Source organism: Anolis carolinensis, chromosome 2 (genome assembly GCF_035594765.1).
Source record: "Anolis carolinensis isolate JA03-04 chromosome 2, rAnoCar3.1.pri, whole genome shotgun sequence".
Taxonomy (NCBI): Eukaryota; Metazoa; Chordata; class Lepidosauria; order Squamata; family Dactyloidae; genus Anolis; species Anolis carolinensis.
The window spans coordinates 277,864,705-277,884,037 of NC_085842.1; the positions used below are offsets into that span (position 1 = coordinate 277,864,705).

The 19,333-nt window shown below is 36.5% G+C and overlaps 1 protein-coding gene across 12 annotated transcripts in view; it reads left to right on the plus strand.

The window, feature by feature from the left end:
- The window catches only part of arb2a (ARB2 cotranscriptional regulator A), a 284,933-nt gene that overhangs the window by 223,790 nt on the left and 41,810 nt on the right, over nt 1-19,333 (plus strand). For 2 of the 12 annotated variants that reach the window (XM_062974234.1, XM_062974235.1), the window contains exon 11: nt 1-19,333. This exon is cut by the window's right edge and continues 30,218 nt beyond it. The exons of the other annotated variants lie outside the window; for them this stretch is intronic. In XM_062974234.1, the coding sequence (XP_062830304.1) occupies nt 1-77 (77 nt within the window). In that variant the 3' untranslated portion in view covers nt 78-19,333. 12 annotated transcript variants of the gene reach the window in all.

The following is a 19,333-nucleotide window of genomic DNA, read 5'->3' on the forward strand; positions in this document are numbered from 1 at the left end:
GACTTCATCTGCAGAATCCTCAGTACCAGTGGCCACAGTATGAATCTTCAAGTCTTCAACACCAAAACCACCTCTGACCCTTGCAAAGTCACTAAAAGTCCAAATAATCCAAAGCATTAAGGCCATAAAACATATTCCTGACACTATTTTGTTGTGTCTCTTCAACTTTCTCTCAACAAACCTTCTCACAATGCATGAAACAGCCTTCGCAACCTCCTATTTCCTCATTTCATAGTCAGGCAGATCCAGTTCTAAAGGTGTTAATGTGTATATTGTGTGTGGTATTGACTGCTGCTTATTAGTCAACCAGAAGGACAAATGATAAAGCCTTGGAATTACCTTAAATGGTTATAGAAATGCAATAAATAAATAAATAGCTTTGGAGCAAGGAAGAACCATGTTTCTTCTTTATACATTGTACTGATAGCATTGCTGTAACTTAAGACTTTCATTAAATGTTTAGAAATGCAGGCAAAAAGAGCAGGCAAAGTGACTGAAAGAATGTAAACAGAGCAGATATGAGACATTAGTGTGGGTGATTTTCAATTTCTCTCCCTTTCTTTCTCTCCAATTCTAGGGATTTGGAAACTAGAGAAAACTTTTATGGGGGGGGGGGAGGTATTTGGGATTCCACACTCTCATTTTGCCTCTCCTGTTCTGCTCTGATGTCAATTACCTTTCACATTCTCAACCTTCAGAGATATGACACCATCCTCCTTGCATTATGGAATGCCTCAAATTACATGTGCTGGTGACATGCCATAGCAGGCATCCCAGTGAACTGAGAAGGTGGATCCAAGCAGGAAACTCAAGTAGTTACTTCTTGTATCTTGACTATCAATTTTTTCAGTGTAATCAACAAGGTTATGTTTTATGGAGTCTATGTCAAAGCCATTGAATGGAACATTGAATGATATCAATTTCATCTCATCTTTCCGACAGTCTTGCTTGCATCCCATCCAGTTTAACTCTGGGTCATGCCAACTAAAATAAAGCCAGAAGAAACCCTGCTTGCAAAATTGTAATGGTCACAAACAAATCCTACAGACTGTGAATATTCAAACCAAATTTGTGAATCAATTGATTATTCAAAAGCAAAAAAAAATTAAGCTTTTTTCTTGATGAAGTAATTGTCAATTTGCAGGCAACTTTTAATTTTTTCAACTGTGGTGAAACAACCACAGATGTTTGGGCAAGTGAAATATCTACAAAAAGCTATACCACATCTTCTATATATATATAAAAGAGTGATGGCATCAGGGCAGCAGACAAAACAACAAAACTACAGGCCCTCCAACCTTGAAATTTGACAACACAACCCATCATCCACGGCTCTAGGTTGATACAACAAAAAGAAAAGAAAAATAAAGTCCTAATTAGAGAGAGAGAGGAGTAATTGTTTTTATCCAATTTCTGCCAGTTACAAGGCTAAGTTCCACCCACTTGGTCTCCTAGCAACCTACTCAGCCCAGGGGACAGACACAGTTAGACCTCACTTAGGCCTCTTCCACAGATTATCTAATTTGCACTGGATTATATGGCAGTGTAGACTCAAGGCCCTTCCACACAGCTATATAACCCATTTATAATCTTATATTATCTGCTTGGCACTGGATTATCTTGACTCCACACTGCCATATAATCCACTTCAGTGTGCATTTTATCCAGCTGTGAAGAAGGGGCCTCATATAATCCAGTTCTAAACAGATAATATAAGATTATAAATATACAGTAGAGTCTCACTTATCCAACATAAACACGCCGGCAGAACGTTGGATAAGTGAATATGTTGAGTCCCCTGATGGGTGAGAAGGGCGGGGTAGAAATGATGTAATAAATAATAAATAAATAATATGTTGGATAATAAGAAGGGATTCAGAAAAAGCCTATTAAACATCAAATTAGGTAATGATTATACAAATTAAGCACCAAACATCATGTTATACAACAAATTGGACAGAAAAGGTAGTTCAATACACAGTAATGCTATGTCGTAATTACTGTATTTACAAATTTAGCACCAAAATATCACAATGAATTTAAAACATTGACTACAAAAACATTGACTACTAAAAGGCAGACTGTGTTGGATAATCCAGAACACTGGATAAGCGCATGTTGGATAAGTGAGATTCTGCTGTAATATGAAATAATTACTGTGGTAATCCAGTCCAACCCAATTCTGCCATGGAGGACACAATCCAAGCACGCCCAACAGATGGCCAGCCAGCCTCTGAAGAAGAAGAGGAAGAGGAAGAGGAAGAGGAGGAGGAAGAAGAAGAAGATGATGATGATGATGATGATGATGATGATGATGATCATCATCATCATCATCATCATCATCATCATCATACAATCATAAGGTTAGGAGACACCCCTAAGGATCATCCAGTTCAATCCAGATCATCCAGCAGCAGTCGTGATGATGATATTTCAGAGCCTTCAAGGGTTGTACTTTTATTTCTATTTGGATAATGGATAATATACTTGTCAATTCTCCTTCACAATATAAGCGTGTCCAGAGTGCATGTTAAAACTGTTCGCTTGTATCAGCTTCCACAAGTTTGTAGTTGATATGAAGATAAGCTCTTGATTGACTTCTTAGGCCCCCTCCACACTGCCCCTATATCCCTGGATCTGATTTCAGATTATCTGCTTATCCCAGGTTATCTGGCAGTGGAGGCTCATATAATCCAGTTTAAATCCTATAATCTGCGATCAGATCCTGGGATATTGGGACAGTGTGGAAGGGGCCTTAGTTCTTCAGGGGAGAGCAGTCTTCTAATCCTTCAATAATAATATTCAGCAGACCCCCATCACCACCAGTGCATTAGTCTGTCACCGATGCATGCAGTGGCCATTCTGTCCAACTAAATTAACACACCAGTCTGTTATGCCAGGGATGATATTTTCAGAACAACAGACATGCAGAATGTGATCATTATTGGGGACTTCAGAGATTGTAAACTGGCTGGAATTTTGAGCCATCAGGACAGTATTCCAGGACCAGATTCATTGGCACAGTATGCTTATGAGGACAAGCAGCTTCTCAGTAAAAGGAACAGATTATCATCTGTCAACAGATAGTGATACTCAGTCTGTCTCTTTTCACTAGTGGGTTTGAAACATCCTGAGCTCACTGTAGCTTCATTTATGTGACTTCATTTAGTAAGAACATTTGGTAAGAAGTTTGAACATAGAAATGGATTGACTTGGGGTGACTGTTAGAGAATACAAATAGTCCCTTCATGAGCAGACCTTCCAACAGATTGTTCCATGCTTTGGTTTAGCAACAACAGATATTCAAGATTTTCTGCAGAAAGATTTCAGTACAGCTATACCCAAGTTGCTTTAAATAGCATGTTTGCTTGGCACTCTTATATACAATGAATGTACTTTCTTCCTAATGAATGTAACTTTCATGAATCATGGACTGAAAAGAAGAAAATGCAAGGGAATAAATCAAAGTAGTAAAAATGGCTATGGTTTGAAGTTGTGAGTAATATTGGCTTGCTAATTGATGGGTAGTTTTACGTCCTATTGGGTAGTTTTACAATCACACTTTAAAATTGCACAAAATGAGGATCTTATGCTTTTCTTTGTTTTTATTTTGTGTGGATATGAAACAATGTTCATGTTCAAGGAGTGTCAAAACAATTGAAATAACAACTACAATTGAAAATGTCAAGAATTGGAAGTCAGATAAAAAGTCCTAAATCTAATTATTAGTTCCAACCACAATTGACCATGGAATCAACTGAACTTATGTAAATGTTATCTTGCCCATAATTCTACAGGCCTACTCATGCAATTTAGAACATTGATTTTGTTATATCATTAATTACAGGTTTTTACATGTTTGTAGATTTTTTTTGTATGGAAAACTGTATTAACACACTTGTGTTTTGGATCAGCCTGTGGAAACCAGATAATATTTAAATTATTGGTCTTGGTAGGTTGTTTGCAAGATTAGGAACCAGCCCAGTGCAATAGGTTTATTTCCTAAATGAAAACTACTGAACATACATACTGGAACTTGTTCTATTGACATCCCTGAAGTTTTTGAACATGAGTAGATTGTCAGTATTAGGTCTGCTAAAAACAGAGTTACTTATGAATGTGCTTCAGATGATATTCCTTAGAGTATAGATATTGGATGGCATCACATTATTGTTTTTGTGGTATTTATTTTCTTCTGTAATGGGAAGAAATTGACCCCCTACTCCATACATGTTAGCGCCTAACCTTAAATGATGTTTCTCCAGTCTTGGCTGTATTTACAGTAATTATATGCATAATGTAGCATGTTATTGTCTGGGTTTCCTGTTTAATCAGTACAGAGCTTTTACAAGTGCAGCTGAAAAGGGCAAACAAAATTAAAGCTTTATATACCAAAACAAGTTTGATTTGCTAAGCTCCCAGCATTCCAAAGTACACAAATTTGTTCCACCAAGTTTTCCGATGGCTTGCAGATGGGCAATGATTAATCAGAGAGCTAACTGAAGTAGTTTGCAATTAAACTGGAAAGCTCTGAAGCATGCTAATTGAATCAGAAAATTAGAGGCACTGAACAGTAATTGGCTATTTCTCATGCAGCAGGTGCCAGGCCACTCATCTGTGGAACAAGGTATTTAAGGCACATTAGCACTAGTAAAAATACTTCTTGATATGGAACAGCTAGATTTTCTGCTCATTTTCACCATGGATGCCAAACATACAGCTGGGATGTCTAGTGCTTCAATTCAAGTTAGTTTATGTAAGATAAGCACGTAGGAAAGTACCATCATGCAACCTGTACAGAGACCGTGGAGATTTTGTAAGTGACACTAATATAGAGAAACAAAGTAAGATATCTTTATTGAGCTGGATTCTGTTGGTGATCAAGGGTAAATATGTTGAATTACACAGAATTCTTCATCAGATACTGCATGTTTGTTACAACACAATCGTAACTGGTTAAATAGCTCAGTTGGGTGGATTCTGTATATATTGTTTTCTCTGCCAAGCACAAACTGCTTACACGAAAATGTCAAGTTCCACCTGAATTTTTCAGTTTCGAATTGGGTGGAATTTCTGGGAGAGAAAGGAAATACATGTATTATACATGTGATTATCCATATAATGTTTCCTGTTGTTCTCGATCATGCCCTTTGCAGCTTTGCTCTTAGGAGTAAAATGCCAGAAAAGTGTAACAGATAATATGGCAAAACTTACATTGTTTCTTAGAGTACAATCTAGTTGGGATTCCTTTGCAGGTATATGTTTTCTGCACAGCCCCACTTCTCACTCGGGCGACAGACTCATTATGGGTGTAACAGTAAGCACACCAGCTTGGGACTGTGTGCCAATAAAATCAATGGTGTTTGTTTATTTCTGGATCAGTGTGCTTGGACAGAGATGTTAAGCTATATAACTTGGAGCAATTCATTTGCTCCAGAGTCTTTAGTGCACGGACTCTTGTATGACATATATTACAGATTAATTTGCTTATCATAATACTCATGTGGAAGTATCTTAAAAACATTCCTTGTGGCTTTGCCAAGACAGTTGAAAATGTATCGCTAAATAGATACATTCCCATTCTTGTGGAGAACATCCATATCAGTAGCAGCAAATATCAAAACTAGGCAAAACTCAATCTGAGGTGCCTTATGTGCCAAATTGATCTTTAGTTTTATAATTCCTTGTTTAATGCCACTTTTAATAAATCTTTGCATGGGACCATGACATTTGAATTGGTGCAGAGAGAGAGGGGGGTGGCTTTCTTGAAATTAGTATAACTTTAACATACCAGTGCCACAATCAGTGTTGGTTTACAAAATTGTCACTTTGCTTAATTTCTTCATATATTTGAACTTTGCAGTATGTTTCTATAGATTCTAAGATGCCCTACTCTGTTAAATCTTGATTGTTCACTATTACACTAGAGTCTCACTTATCCAAGACTCGCTTATCCAAGGTTCTGGATTATCCAATGCATTTTTGTAGTCAATGTTTTCAATATATTGTGATATTTTGGTGCTAAATTCATAAATACAGTAATTACAACATAACATTACTGTGTATTGAGCTACTTTTTCTGTCAAATTTGTTGTATAACATGATGTTTTGGTGCTTAATTTGAAAAATCATAATTTAATTTGATGTTTAATAGGCTTTTCCTTAATCCCTCCTTATTATCCAAGATATTCGCTTATCCAGGGTTCTGCTGGCCTGTTTAGCTTGGATAAGTGAGACTCTACTGTATAACCTTTCCCAGTGGGGTGACCTCTGAATATTTTGGCCCAACAGTAGTCAGGAAATATGAATGATGGAGCCAAAAACATCTGGAGAGCTTCTGGCTTTGAAAGGCCATAAAATGTGTGGAATTACATCTTTAGCCTAATTGCCGTGGCTGGGTTTTTGTTTTGGTTTGTTTTTGTATTTAATCTCTGATTTTAGTGTTTCCAGGCTTTTTGTCTTGAGTCCCCTTGGGGAGAAGGGCGGGGTAGAAATATCGGAAATAAATAAATAAATAATTGTCTGTATCCATGTCTCCTTGTAGAGAAAAAAAGTGCAGTATAAATAAACATAATCATAATAATAATGAAAATTTGTGCCATATTATAGTTCGCTCATACTTTAAGGTGCCTTGGGACTCTGTTGTTTTTGTTACAAATAACACGGCTACACCTCTTGAAAAATTATGACTTGTTTTCATATGGTTGCTATGGTCCAAGTAAGAGTGAATTATTCCAGTACTACAGTCCTCTTCACTCATTTCTGTAATATTGCTCTTATCTGGATGATAACTAAGATCATACAGATACATGCATAGTGTTATGCTATACATAGTAATTATTCTCTGTAGGTTGGGGAATGGAGTGTGGATACAGATTCCTTTCCCTTTCCTTCATTTGGCAGGTGAGCTATACTAACAGAGAAAAAAAGATTTGCAAAAAAATTGTTCAATCTGTTAAAATATGTTAAATATTCATATCACTAAAATGTAAAATTATTGAAATTTGACCAATTACATCCAATTAAATCCATTTTACCTTATTTCTGGATAGTTTTGTGGGGCATGAAGAGAGTGGTTGAATATTAGTTGAAGATGTTGGCACTATAAATCTAATACTGCTGTGAGTTTAGTAGATGCATAATGCCAATTCATATTATGCCTCAGCATGAGTTTATATCTCCTAATTAGTGCCACCTTTTTATGGAGAGCACATGCTATGAAAGTTTGTTTGTCATGTCAATAGAGACCAGGGGATGTAGAAGAGTTCTCAGTTAGAATAGGTGGTTTGAGAGGAGCACAAGAGACTTGTAATTTAATAAAGGAAGAATGAAAAAGTGCATTTTTCAAAAGTATAGAGTTAGATCCATTTTGTGATGAACACGGGTATGTGCTCATTATCCGTGTCCTCCTTATCTTTTTTGCCTTATTAATTAGACTTAATTAAAATGTTATTTAAAACGTGGATAGAAACATTAAAAACATAAAAGTTTTTATTCTAGCTTTATAAATGTATAATATTATGATATTCAAATGCTAATCATATCACTTAGCAGATGACTGAAGAAAGGAGTATTTCGAATAAAGACATAAATTATAAATTGTAAACAGTGCATAGGGGATATGTTATAACTGTGTCTCATTTAAATTAAGTCAGGGAGCTTTCTCTGAAGCAGATTATGTGACTTCATTAAGTTTTAAAATTCCCCACTTTGTAATGTTTTATTAAGATCTATTGGCAACAGTCTACACCAACTTGTGTTAGAGGAGAACATAATTGTATAAAAACTTTAGCTGAAGCTCAAAAGAATGTCCGTATATGATGATGCTTCCATACTTTTCTGTACTGTTGTGGTAAGTACGCTTTCTCCAATGCTCCCCTCTATCCCCAGAAATATCATGGTTTTGCTTTTTTAAAGCTTTTTTTTAAAAAAAATCTCAAACATTTACATGATCAATGTCTTTTGCTAGAGGGATAAAGTTTGCTCTTCCATGGACAAGTGCGAACATATTGATCATTTTATTCTATTTGCTATTTCTAAATTCAATATACCTCTTGAGTCGATAAGCGAGATCGAGAGCATATTCTTTTTTTGTGTGTGCCTGCTTGTAGCTTGTTCTCAAGATTCAAGATACATTTTTGATTAATCACAAATGCTCTGGGGTCATGGAGAGCAAATGTGTTTGTGGAGTGTCAGCTGATGCTGTCAGATAAATGTCTTAAGCTTAGCCAGGGTTCATGCCCCAGCTTTAGGCTGTGCCAAATGTCTCCCCTTGTTGAGGAAGATAACAGCTACACTGGAGGCGACTGAGCTGTTTGTTCACTGAAAGGGCTGACCTTGCCATATGGGGCTACAATCAGGTGAAAGAAATAGTGTATATGTTTTAATTGAAACTTTTAAGAAGAACTCCACTCATTCTTAATGCATATAAATACTTTGTTTCCCATTTATGTATCCCCCGTCATCCTCATTTCTTCTTCCAATTTTATCATTTTGTGTATTACTTTATAAATTTCATGTTGTTATGCCTTTCCATATTAGTATCCATTTAGTATTGTCATTATCCTGGAAGGAAACAGGCAAAGCCGTTTAAAGGGATATTTTTGACTTTTTTTAGTCCCATTGCCAGAGGGGGCTGAATTCTCAGTTCAGACAAGAACTAAGGTTTCCAGCTGTGAGCTTGCAGTGGATTGTTCAACATTTTTATTCCATGTTTGTCTCAAAAATACAGTTCTGAACCTAGCGGAAGGGTCATACGAGGTAACCCCAAACCTTTTTTGACTTCTGAAGACCTGTTTAATCACATTTGCTTCATCTGTAGTAATTTGTCTTCTATTGCTAGACAGAACATAAATAAGAAATAGTGGTGCAGTTGGTATGTTAACACCTGGAGAACATTTTGTACCAAGCCTGTCTATGATTTGTAATGCTACAGGCAAGAGGCTGTATCATATGGTGGTGCATAAATAAGTGAAAGCTCTCTGGGCTACTTGAGAACTTCCTTGTAAAATGCTTAAAATCGCTGCCTTTTCTTCATCCTAGCATAGATCCTTCTCTGCTGCTGATACAATGATTTACATACTTTTTCTTTCCTTGTAAGAGTCCATACTGTACTGTCATGGGTTAATTAGACACAATGACGCTATTAAAGATGGAGGGGAAAATAACACATCTGTCATGAACTCCCTCTTGGAAATGAGGCATTTTAAATATTTTATAGTGAACACAAACTATCTTGAGGAAATGGGCTTATATTCTCTGCCCACAAACAAACATCTATATGAGATGAATAGTTCTGCTTAAACAATTAGAATTCTCCACCATTTGTTAAGATCTCTGCATTTAAAAGAAACTGTGCTATATAAAATGTTTCATCTCAAATCATGTATTTAGAACATTTTGGCATCTTGGTATCTTGTACATATTCATGTAATTTGGTGTCATAAAATGAGAAGCAGCAATGAGGAATCCTGCCAATAGAAAGGACATCTTGTTCCCAATGATTTATTTTCATCCAACATCTAGACCAAATTGAATGCAAATACTTTGTACTTTAAACTAATTGGAACCGAATCTCTGGCCGTATTTATTACAAGATACGCTTAATTTAACAAAACCAATATTTAGCATATTTGCATAGTGCCATTTTGTGATGTGAAATGTTTTCCCATCTTCTGCTTATATAATTTGTAACTTTGTTTAGAAATACTGTGGGATGTGGATATTCAAGTTTGAATTTGAGTGTTTATAGCTGTTCAGATAAGTGGAACAGTAACTTCCCAAACAGAGGAGTAAAAAGCAAGTGTCTTGTATGCTAAAATTACACAAATCTCATAGTTTTGCATTTATTAATTACTAAGGCATGAATTTAAAGCATGTAATCATGGATTCCTCCCTTCCTGTACCTTTTAATCCTAATAAGAAAAGAAATATTCCCTACTAGATATCTTTTTAAACTATTTCTCAACAAGTACCATTCTGTCCATTCGATGTAAACATATATTTCATCTTTGACAACTGTTTCATGGCACTTGGTGTTACTGATGGTGCATGCACAACTTCTGCTTCTTTTCTTTTCTGTTTAGGACAGCTGCCAACTACAGTTGACCCTGCTGTGTTTTTCAGCTCCAGTACATCTTACAAAATAAAGTAGTGTTGTCATGCTGGAAACATATTTGAGGAAATAATTCATGACTGTAGTTCACTAGACTGAAAGGGAGACTCTGCATTGTATAGAAAATATCTTTTGGTTTCTGACTGAATGGTGACAACCAAAACACTTCTCAAGGACCAGCTCAAGAAAGAGACTAGGGATGAGCTTTGATGAATAGTCTCTCTGGTACCCCCACACTAAGCTTAACCGGTATATCAGTGTTTCCAATAATAATCCCAGCCTCTTCCCAATAATCGTTATTTGTTTGTTTCATTTATGAATTGTCTTGTTGGCAAAACTCTCAATCTAAATCATATAACTTTAAAAAATATAAAAGGTAATATAAAAACAACATATAAAAGTAGAGAAGTACTAGTGCAACAAGGGAAAGGGCAGTTTTCAAACAAAGCTTTGCAAACAGGTTAAAAAAACCTTATTTTTAAAAGAATCATTCTTTTTAATTTCTGCAAGAATAGAAAATATTATTGTTGTTTGTAGTAGCAGTAGTTTTTAAAAGGCCTGCAAGAATAGGGAAGGGTTTGATCTGGCATTGCAACATCAGCAGAGTGTACAACAGAGTCCCTTCTTAGGAAATCGTTCCACGTTTGGAGGCCACTGTAGTATACAGACACTTAGAGTGCCACCTCCAATGATGGTCTCCTGGAAAAGGCAGGAACATTTTTAATTTATTGTGATTTTCTATCTAGAAACAACTCTCAACTAATCAGAATCATGCTCCATAACATGCCTTTTCTCAATTTCTCTTTCTGTGTACCTCCATATGAGTTTGTGCATGTGCCTTCAAGTCTTCTGTTGACTTATAGTAGCCACATGAATTGTGTAGGATTTTCTTAGACAAAGAATATGCTTTGATTTCCACTGAAATATAACCCACTGCACCTAATTAGTGGTCTCCCGTTCAGGTAACTTCCAAGATGGGGAGCAGGTGCTTTCAGGATATTTAAGCCCTCCAAACATGTTTACCTGTGCAGTTTAAAAAAATATTTTCTCAAATTAGAAGACTTCTGAAAATTAGTGGTAGAGGACAAAAATTATACAATCTGTTCAATCCCCAAAAAAACAACATTTGACTACATAGCCACATCCTAAGAATCAGAACTTTTACACATTTTCAGATGTCCTCCGACTTTTCTCTCCCTCGTTATGAACTGATTGTAATTCCTTTTAACTGAACCACTTTCACATTTACTGACTGGTGGACACTTCATGTATGAGGACTTCTTGCACTTTCTTATCCATTGTTTAGTTAAATTTGTTTAATTTGCTTTGTGCACACATTATAAGAGCCCTTCCTTGGTGATGGGTTTCTCTGAATTACATCGTAAGATGTGATTTAGCCCTGATAAAATGTAATATTTGCTATTATAATAAATCACCACCAAAATACCTTGCTTAGCTTTAAAATATTTTCTTTTATTATGTTAGATCTCCCAGTTTGGCACTCCAACCTACACATATTTTTCTATATTATGAACCTTTTTATTCTCTCTTATGTTTGTTTTCTCCAGTCTGCCAGACAGAATGAGAACAGTGATGTTGAGATAGAATGCTGATGTATGATTCTAAAATCTGAAATAGACAAATATTTTGTCAATATATGACAAAGAGCTTGAGATATAATCAGTTTGGAGAGAAATGACTAATCTTTGATATTTCCAAATAAAATATAATTTCTGAGAACATGGGAAACAAATTAAAACAGAAGCACAACTGAAAATTCTAATTAAAAATCAATCACAATAAGCTAAAGGAAAGATCTTGTTGACTCAGCTAAGATCTAAGGAGTATACATGAGTTTTGCACTTGAGACCATGGTCCTTACAGGCAGTCTTTGTGCAAAACAGGAAAAAGCAAAGGACTTTAGATAAAGTAAGAATATATGTTCAAAGGATATACAGTAGAGTCTCACTTATCCAAGCCTCGCTTATCCAAGTTTCTGGATTATCCAAGCCATTTTTGTAGTCAATGTTTTCAATATATCGTGATATCTTGGTGCTAAATTAGTAAAAATAGTAGAATCATAGAATCATAGAATCATAGAATAGTAGAGTTGGAAGAGACCTCATGGGCCATCTAGTCCAACCCCCCGCTAAGAAGCAGTAATTACAACATAACATTACTGCGTATAGAACTGCTTTTTCTGTCAAATTTGTTGTATAACATGATGTTTTGGTGCTTAATTTGTAAAATCATAACCTAATTTGATGTTTAATAGACTTTTCCTTAATCCCTCCTTATTATCCAAGATATTCGCTTATCCAAGCTTCTGCCGGCTCATTTAGCTTGGATAAGTGAGACTCTACTGTAGATACAAAGTTGTGCAGATAAATTTCAAGAGACCTCACACTTTGTTTCAAGACTAATATGTGGCTTTTCATTTTATTTCAAATAGAACAGGAACATACTCATTTTTAACGTGGATAAAAACATTGCTGGTAGTTCTAGGTTCTGAAATTCTGATAGTTTTTACAGAGAAAATACATAGTAAAATTCAGATGTTTTCTGTTTGACTTTAAATGATTAAACTCAAACTGTCAGCATAACAGAGATTCTTATATTTGTTCAACAGTCATGATGTTTGTATCTTATTTGTAACTCTTAAATGTGATTTTGATTATTTGAAATTTTATAATGAGAAAACAGGGAGAAAAGTTTGAGTGTACGGTACTCCATCTGTCATGTAGTAATCATTACTTGATTTAATCACATCAATCTGTGTTTGTTTAAATAATGATGAAGCAGGTGAGTAAAGAACTTTGTATTATTTGTTGATTTCATATCCTACCTTTCTCCAAAAAGAAATTAAACAAACATTTAAACATATACAGTTGGCTTTCCATATCCATTGCTTTTGTATCCACGGATACAAAGATTCAACCATCCACAGCTGGAAAATACCCATCCTAAAACTTTCTAAAAAGGAAATCTTCATTTTTCCATTTTGTATAAGGGACACCATTTTACTACATCATTCTTGATTATGGAACTTGACCATCCACTGATTTTGGTGTCCATATGGGGCCTTGGAACCAATTTACAGGAGATACCGAGGGCCTGCTATACAGAGAAGGAGCTTGTTTAGCCTCTTTAGAATGATGATTTAGAGCTTGGGAGCAACCACAAAGAAGGCTCTGTTCTGTATATCCACCGACTGTTTTTCTAAAAGTGGCAAGACCTAGAGAATTGTCCCAAGGTTCTCAAATCCCAAATAGCTTTGTATTGGAAAATACATTCCTTCAGGTGATCCAGATTCAAGTCATTTAGTTCATAACCAGCACTTCAAATCATGCCCAGAAACAGAAGAGCAGCCAGTGCAGTTGTTATCCAAATGGGATATAAGCAAGGCTTTTGTTACTGTGATCTCTGCAAGAACAGCAAGAACAGTAACTTTAACTATGCAAATATAGCCCTTTGCCATCTCAGAGGCCTGCGCTGATTAGGGCTAGATCCCGGAGAATACTCCAGCTGTGAACATGGGCCTTCAAACATTCAGGTTGAATCCATGTTCCCTGAGATTGACCAGAATCACTTGTATCTTGCTTCAATCATAGGTCATCCATCAAAGTGCCCACAACTATCGCTGATCCATAAGCAAGCCTGAAACTAGATTGAAATGGTTCTAATTGATGTCATTCCAGAACCGCTGAAGCTGGGATCCTATCACATGATCTGATACCTTGCCCATAAATGGAATTTTAAAAACTTGCTAGTAATTATGCAACTTGGTAGGATTCAGGGAGTGGTTTTCAATAGATGTCTTACAACTTTCTCTCTTAGGCATGTAGAATCTTCTTTTTACTACTAGGACAGTCCCTCTCTGGTGTTTATAATAAGTCAGAAAGAGAAAAGATCTAGTAAGCACATGATGACTCATGGAAGGTGGTGCATTTTCTTGCTTGTGACATGTCTTCTTTTAGGTTTGAGTCAAAAAATCTGGGTAAGCATTGACAGCTATTTAGAACAGTGATTTAATTTCAACACAGATAAAGAAAAATCACAAGTGTTGCCTTTAAGAATTTATTACTAGCTGGAAGCAAAAAAATGGCTGGAAGCAAAACAAAAGGTGTCTGTACAAGGTCCTAAAGAGTGATTGTTTTCAAAAGTAAGGTTGTCTTGGCTTCAGATATCCAAATCTCTTGGATTCAGTGGTGAAGTAAATGCATCTGTATGCATTTGCAGCCTGTTCCCTTTCACCACCTTCACCCTCTTTCCCCCTTCCCCTTTTAATTCTGTTGTTTTGCTGACCATTTATGTGAAGTTTAGTGGAAGAAACAACTAAAAACAGAGGAAAGAGCAAAAAAGAAAAGTAAAATTTATTTCCTTCTTTCTTCTCCTTTACTCTTTTGCCCACTAATTTCTTACTTTCGAAGGATAGACTCTTGTTTTTTATTACCTGTTTATAAGTTCCTATTTTTTAATATTACATTGGGATTTGGTTGTGTTTTGGTGTCAACAGCTTATAAGATTTAGAATAGATAATACCAGATACTTTAGGTTATATTTCAGAGGAAGGGACTGCCAAAACTATCTCTGAGTAATTCTTGCCTAAAGAAAGCCTTGTGAAATTCACAAAGTTGCCACAAGTCGAAAGGCAACGTGAAAGTGTATATCATATAAGCATTGGGAGCATATAAGCATCATGTAGCTTCGTTGTGTGGTCTTTTACTGAATGGAATATTTAGTATGCTCTCAGGGAAGCTGAGTAAAAGACCAAACACATTTTGTTGGTATGCCATGGGGGGATGCTGTGGCCTTTATGCGTATCTTGAATAATTAGCTGTCCAACCAAGATGTCAGACAGGCACAAAGATAAACTCTGTTTGTGTTAGAGGATAAGAAAACGTTCAAAAGCAGAAGCATTTAGACATATGGAATACATGAACCACACTTAATTTGTCGTATTATTTTGTGCTTTATAAGCATCACACAGACACTTGTGTATGTAATGCTAGATTACTGGAAATTTCTGAAGATAAATGCTGAGAGGCAAAAAAGATAGACTTAAACATGTTTTTTAGTGAAATCATGTAAATTTAACCTAATAATTAAAAACTGTCATGGCCATGTGATGGCTTATCAACAATATCATAGATGTAGTTATTGTAAACATACTGTATGAAACAGTAGCATCCATTTTATTTGGTTAATCTTTACTGTTCTTTTCAAATCAGTAAGCAGATAAAAATATTACCCTACTATCATACATTTTTTCAAGCCATTGTTATCCTCACATTCCTGGATGATCAAAAAATGTTTGGTACAGGATAAAACACTCTCGAGACCTGATGGGTGTAGAAAGCCTTTGCTTTACTCTAATTGGTCAATATGGCTCTAATGGGACATTAGGTTAACTAACTTTAAAGCTAATTTTCTGTCCTTTTTCTATTACAAAATCATGAAGTTAGCTCCTCATTTAGTAAAAAAGATGAGAGGGCCTCTTGTCCTGTTTAGCCATTGCTTGAGATAACTCTAACAATGGTTCTGATTAGAACTAGCAGATCTGGCAAGATCTGGCAATAGGTGCACAAGTAAATGGGTTTCTATAAATGTCCTTAATCATAACGTAGAGTTTATTTACATTTGTCTTTTTCACAATTCTAATAGACGTAGGCTGGTCTTGTTTTCTGTACTTTATCTCTGGACACACGCACACCTTAGGACCCAGTAAAATGTACCTGAGGGACTGGTCCTGCTTACCTGACTCCTGACTTTCTTTTTCATAAGTTAAGGAAATCAGTTCATTCTAATAGTTTTTTCCCAGTCCTATAGCAAAAAAAAAAATGACCCACTGCTTTCAAGGACACTATTGTAAAGTATGTGTTTTCTATTTAGCAACTTTCAAATTCAATCCATGGTATCTCCAGATTATATGAGGGAAAGGGCCTGAAGAACCATTGCAAATCAGTTAAAACAGTATTAAACTTGATGGACTAAAGATATAAGGCACTTCACTGAAAGGAATGTTCTGATGTTCCTATCACAGTATTCAAGATATGTAGGAACGGTGATGGTACATAAGGAGAAATATAGAGAATAGAAAATACTTTATACATTTCTCCAACCCTATCCATGGTTGATTATGACAAAAACATTGGCACCAGAGAAGCTATTCAAATTTTAGTGAGAAGTAGGACAGTAACAGATGGGCCTCATCCAGTGACATAAAGTAGAAAATAGTGCTGAAAGCTGATTTGTATTTCTAAAACTTATTTCTAATTTTGTCATATTGTTCACTCTTATTCTACATGTATCATTTACAGATCTAAGTCAAGTGAAAGCAATCTATAGAAGATATGACAGGTTGTCTTCTCACCATAAAGAAAATACGAGAATGGCAAGTTTGTTAGCAGTATATACTGCTGAATGTAGTATATGAAACAGGAATGTCCGGCTCACTTCAAAGGACCAGTCTGAACGCAGATCAAAGATAGCTGCTCTCAAATCCAATCTTTATTGAAGAATACATGACTTTGGAAAAGTCGAGAATGACCTAATGTTTACATACAATCATTTTTATCACCTCTGATGCAACGTAACACCACACGCAAATATCATCATCAAACCCCACCCCTTGTATCACATTTCTACTATTCCCACACACTATACCAATTATAATTGTTTATACTTTCAACCCCGAGTTCCCAGGCTCATTCTATCTTCTTCTGCCAGGTGCTTCCAGGATTATTTATGTTATGACTCCAAGTCCAGGGCTTGGAAATTCAGCCCTGGGACTTGGTTCCATGACATGGCACCCTCTTTTTCTTCGTCCTCCTCTTCGGCTCTTCTTTCATCACAATCCTGAAATAAATCAAACAATAACTCTATGTGTCCATTTTGTCCAAAGTACCCATATACTTTTTCAGTAAGCTGCGATGGAATACTGGGTGTATTTTCCCTAAACTTTTTGGCAATGCCAACTGGAAAGTCACTTCGTTGATAACCCCCTGTATTCTGAATGGTCCAATATATTTGGGGCCCAATTTTCTCGAAGGTAGCCCCAATTTGATGTTTTGGGTACTTAACCACACTAAATCTCCTTTCTCCAATTTATCGCCTTCCACCCTTTTTCTGTCTGCGAATGTTTTATACTTTTTGTGTGCTTCCTTTAAGGATGCAGTCACTTGACTCCAGCATTCTAGCATTTGAGTTTTCCATTTCCCTGCCCCTGTTTCTTCATTCTCTGTCCATTTTGGCAACTGGGGCAGAGGCTGTATTTCATACCCGTAAACTACTTCAAAGGGAGTTTTATTTGTTGCTGAATGTATAGTCGAATTAAAAGCTAGTTCTGCGAAAGCCAGCCACTTAGACCAGTCATTTTGTCTCATGTTAGAGTACATTCGAAGGAACTGCCCAAGTGTCTGTTGAGTACGTTCTACTGCCCCGTTTGTCATGGGGTGAAAAGCAGAACTTAGACTCCTTTCTGCTCCTAGCATTTCCAAGAATTTTTCCCAAAATTTTGCTGTGAATTGAACCCCTCTGTCACTGACCACTCTACTGGGACATCCATGAAGTTTGTAAATATGGTTTATGTATAATTCAGCTAGTTTTTCTGCCGATGGTAATTTTGTCAGTGCTATAAAGTGGGCCTGTTTAGAAAACAGGTCTAATACTGTCCAAATATAACGATGTCCTTTGCTAACCGGCAGTTCCCCCACAAAGTCCATAGCTACACATTCCCAAGGCCTGGTAGGTTCCGCTACTGTTTGTAATAATCCCATTGGCTTCCCTCCTCTCGATTTATTTCTGGCACAATCATCACATTGAACAACATAATTCTTTATGTCCTTCCTCATTCCTGGCCACCAACAATGTTTTGCTATTGCCTTTGTTGTTTTTGTAATTCCTGTATGACCAGCGCTCTGGTTATTGTGAAAACGATGCAAAATCTTAATCCTTAATATTGCTGGGATATACAGTTTCTTGTTCACAAACCAAAATCCCCCCTTCTGCTCCCCCTTTTCTGCGTTGGATGCGATCCACTGATCTCCTTCGTATGACTGTTTCAGTTCTTTTCCCCAACTACTTTCCCCGTCGAATTCAATAATAGCAGTGTTCTCTCTTTGGGTTTGCGCTCTTGTCCTGACAGCTAAGCCCCATTGTTTATCAGAGAATATTGTTCCCTCTTTTGCTGTGGTTATGCCTTCGTGTTGAGGCATGCGTGAAAGAGCATCAGCCAAGACATTCTGTTTCCCTTGGAAAAACTTTAATTGGAAATCGAACCTGCTGAAGTATTGTGCCCATCTAATTTGTTTGGGGGACAATTTTCGAGGAGATTTTAAATACTGGAGGTTCTTATGGTCAGACCAAATTTCAAATGGGATTCCGCTCCCTTCGAGGAAGTGTCGCCAGCATTCTAAGGCTTTTAATATGGCTAATGCCTCTTTTTCCCATATGGGCCAACATTTTTCAGTTTCACTGAACTTCCGGGACAAATATCCACAAGGTTTTAAGTTCCCATTTTGATCCTTTTGCAATAGTACTGCCCCGTATGCACAGTCTGAAGCATCGCAATGGATTATGAAAGGGCTCCGGATATCGGGGTGTTTTAGGACGGGTTCTTCTGTGAAGCATCCTTTTAGGGTTTCAAATGCCTTTTGGCATTCTGGCGTCCAACTCAGTTTGGCGCCAGGAGCTTTCACTTTTGCTGTCTCCCCTTTCCCTTTTGTTTTTAAAAGTTCAGTAAGGGGTGCGGTTATTTGCGCAAAGCCTTTTATGAACGATCTATAAAAATTTGCAAACCCCAGAAATGATTGCAATTGCCTCCTTGTTTGGGGTACTCCCCATTCTTTTACGTCTGATACTTTAGACGGGTCCATAGCTAACCCTTCTGGAGATATCCGATACCCCAGAAAGTCAATTTGAGTTTTATTAAATTCACATTTGGACAGTTTTGCATACAGCTTTGCTTCCCTTAGTCTCTGCAAAACTTCCCGGACCAATTCCACGTGCTTTTCTTTGTCTTCGCTCACGATCAATATATCATCAAGGAATATGAATACCCCTCGGTACAACAATGGGTGCAGTATTTCATTTATAAGCTGCATAAAGCAACTGCCGCCATTTTTTAACCCAAATGGCAAAATTTTATATTCAAAATGGCCGAATGCGCAGGAAAATGCAGTTTTCCAAGTATCCTCAGGTTTGATTCTTAATTTATGA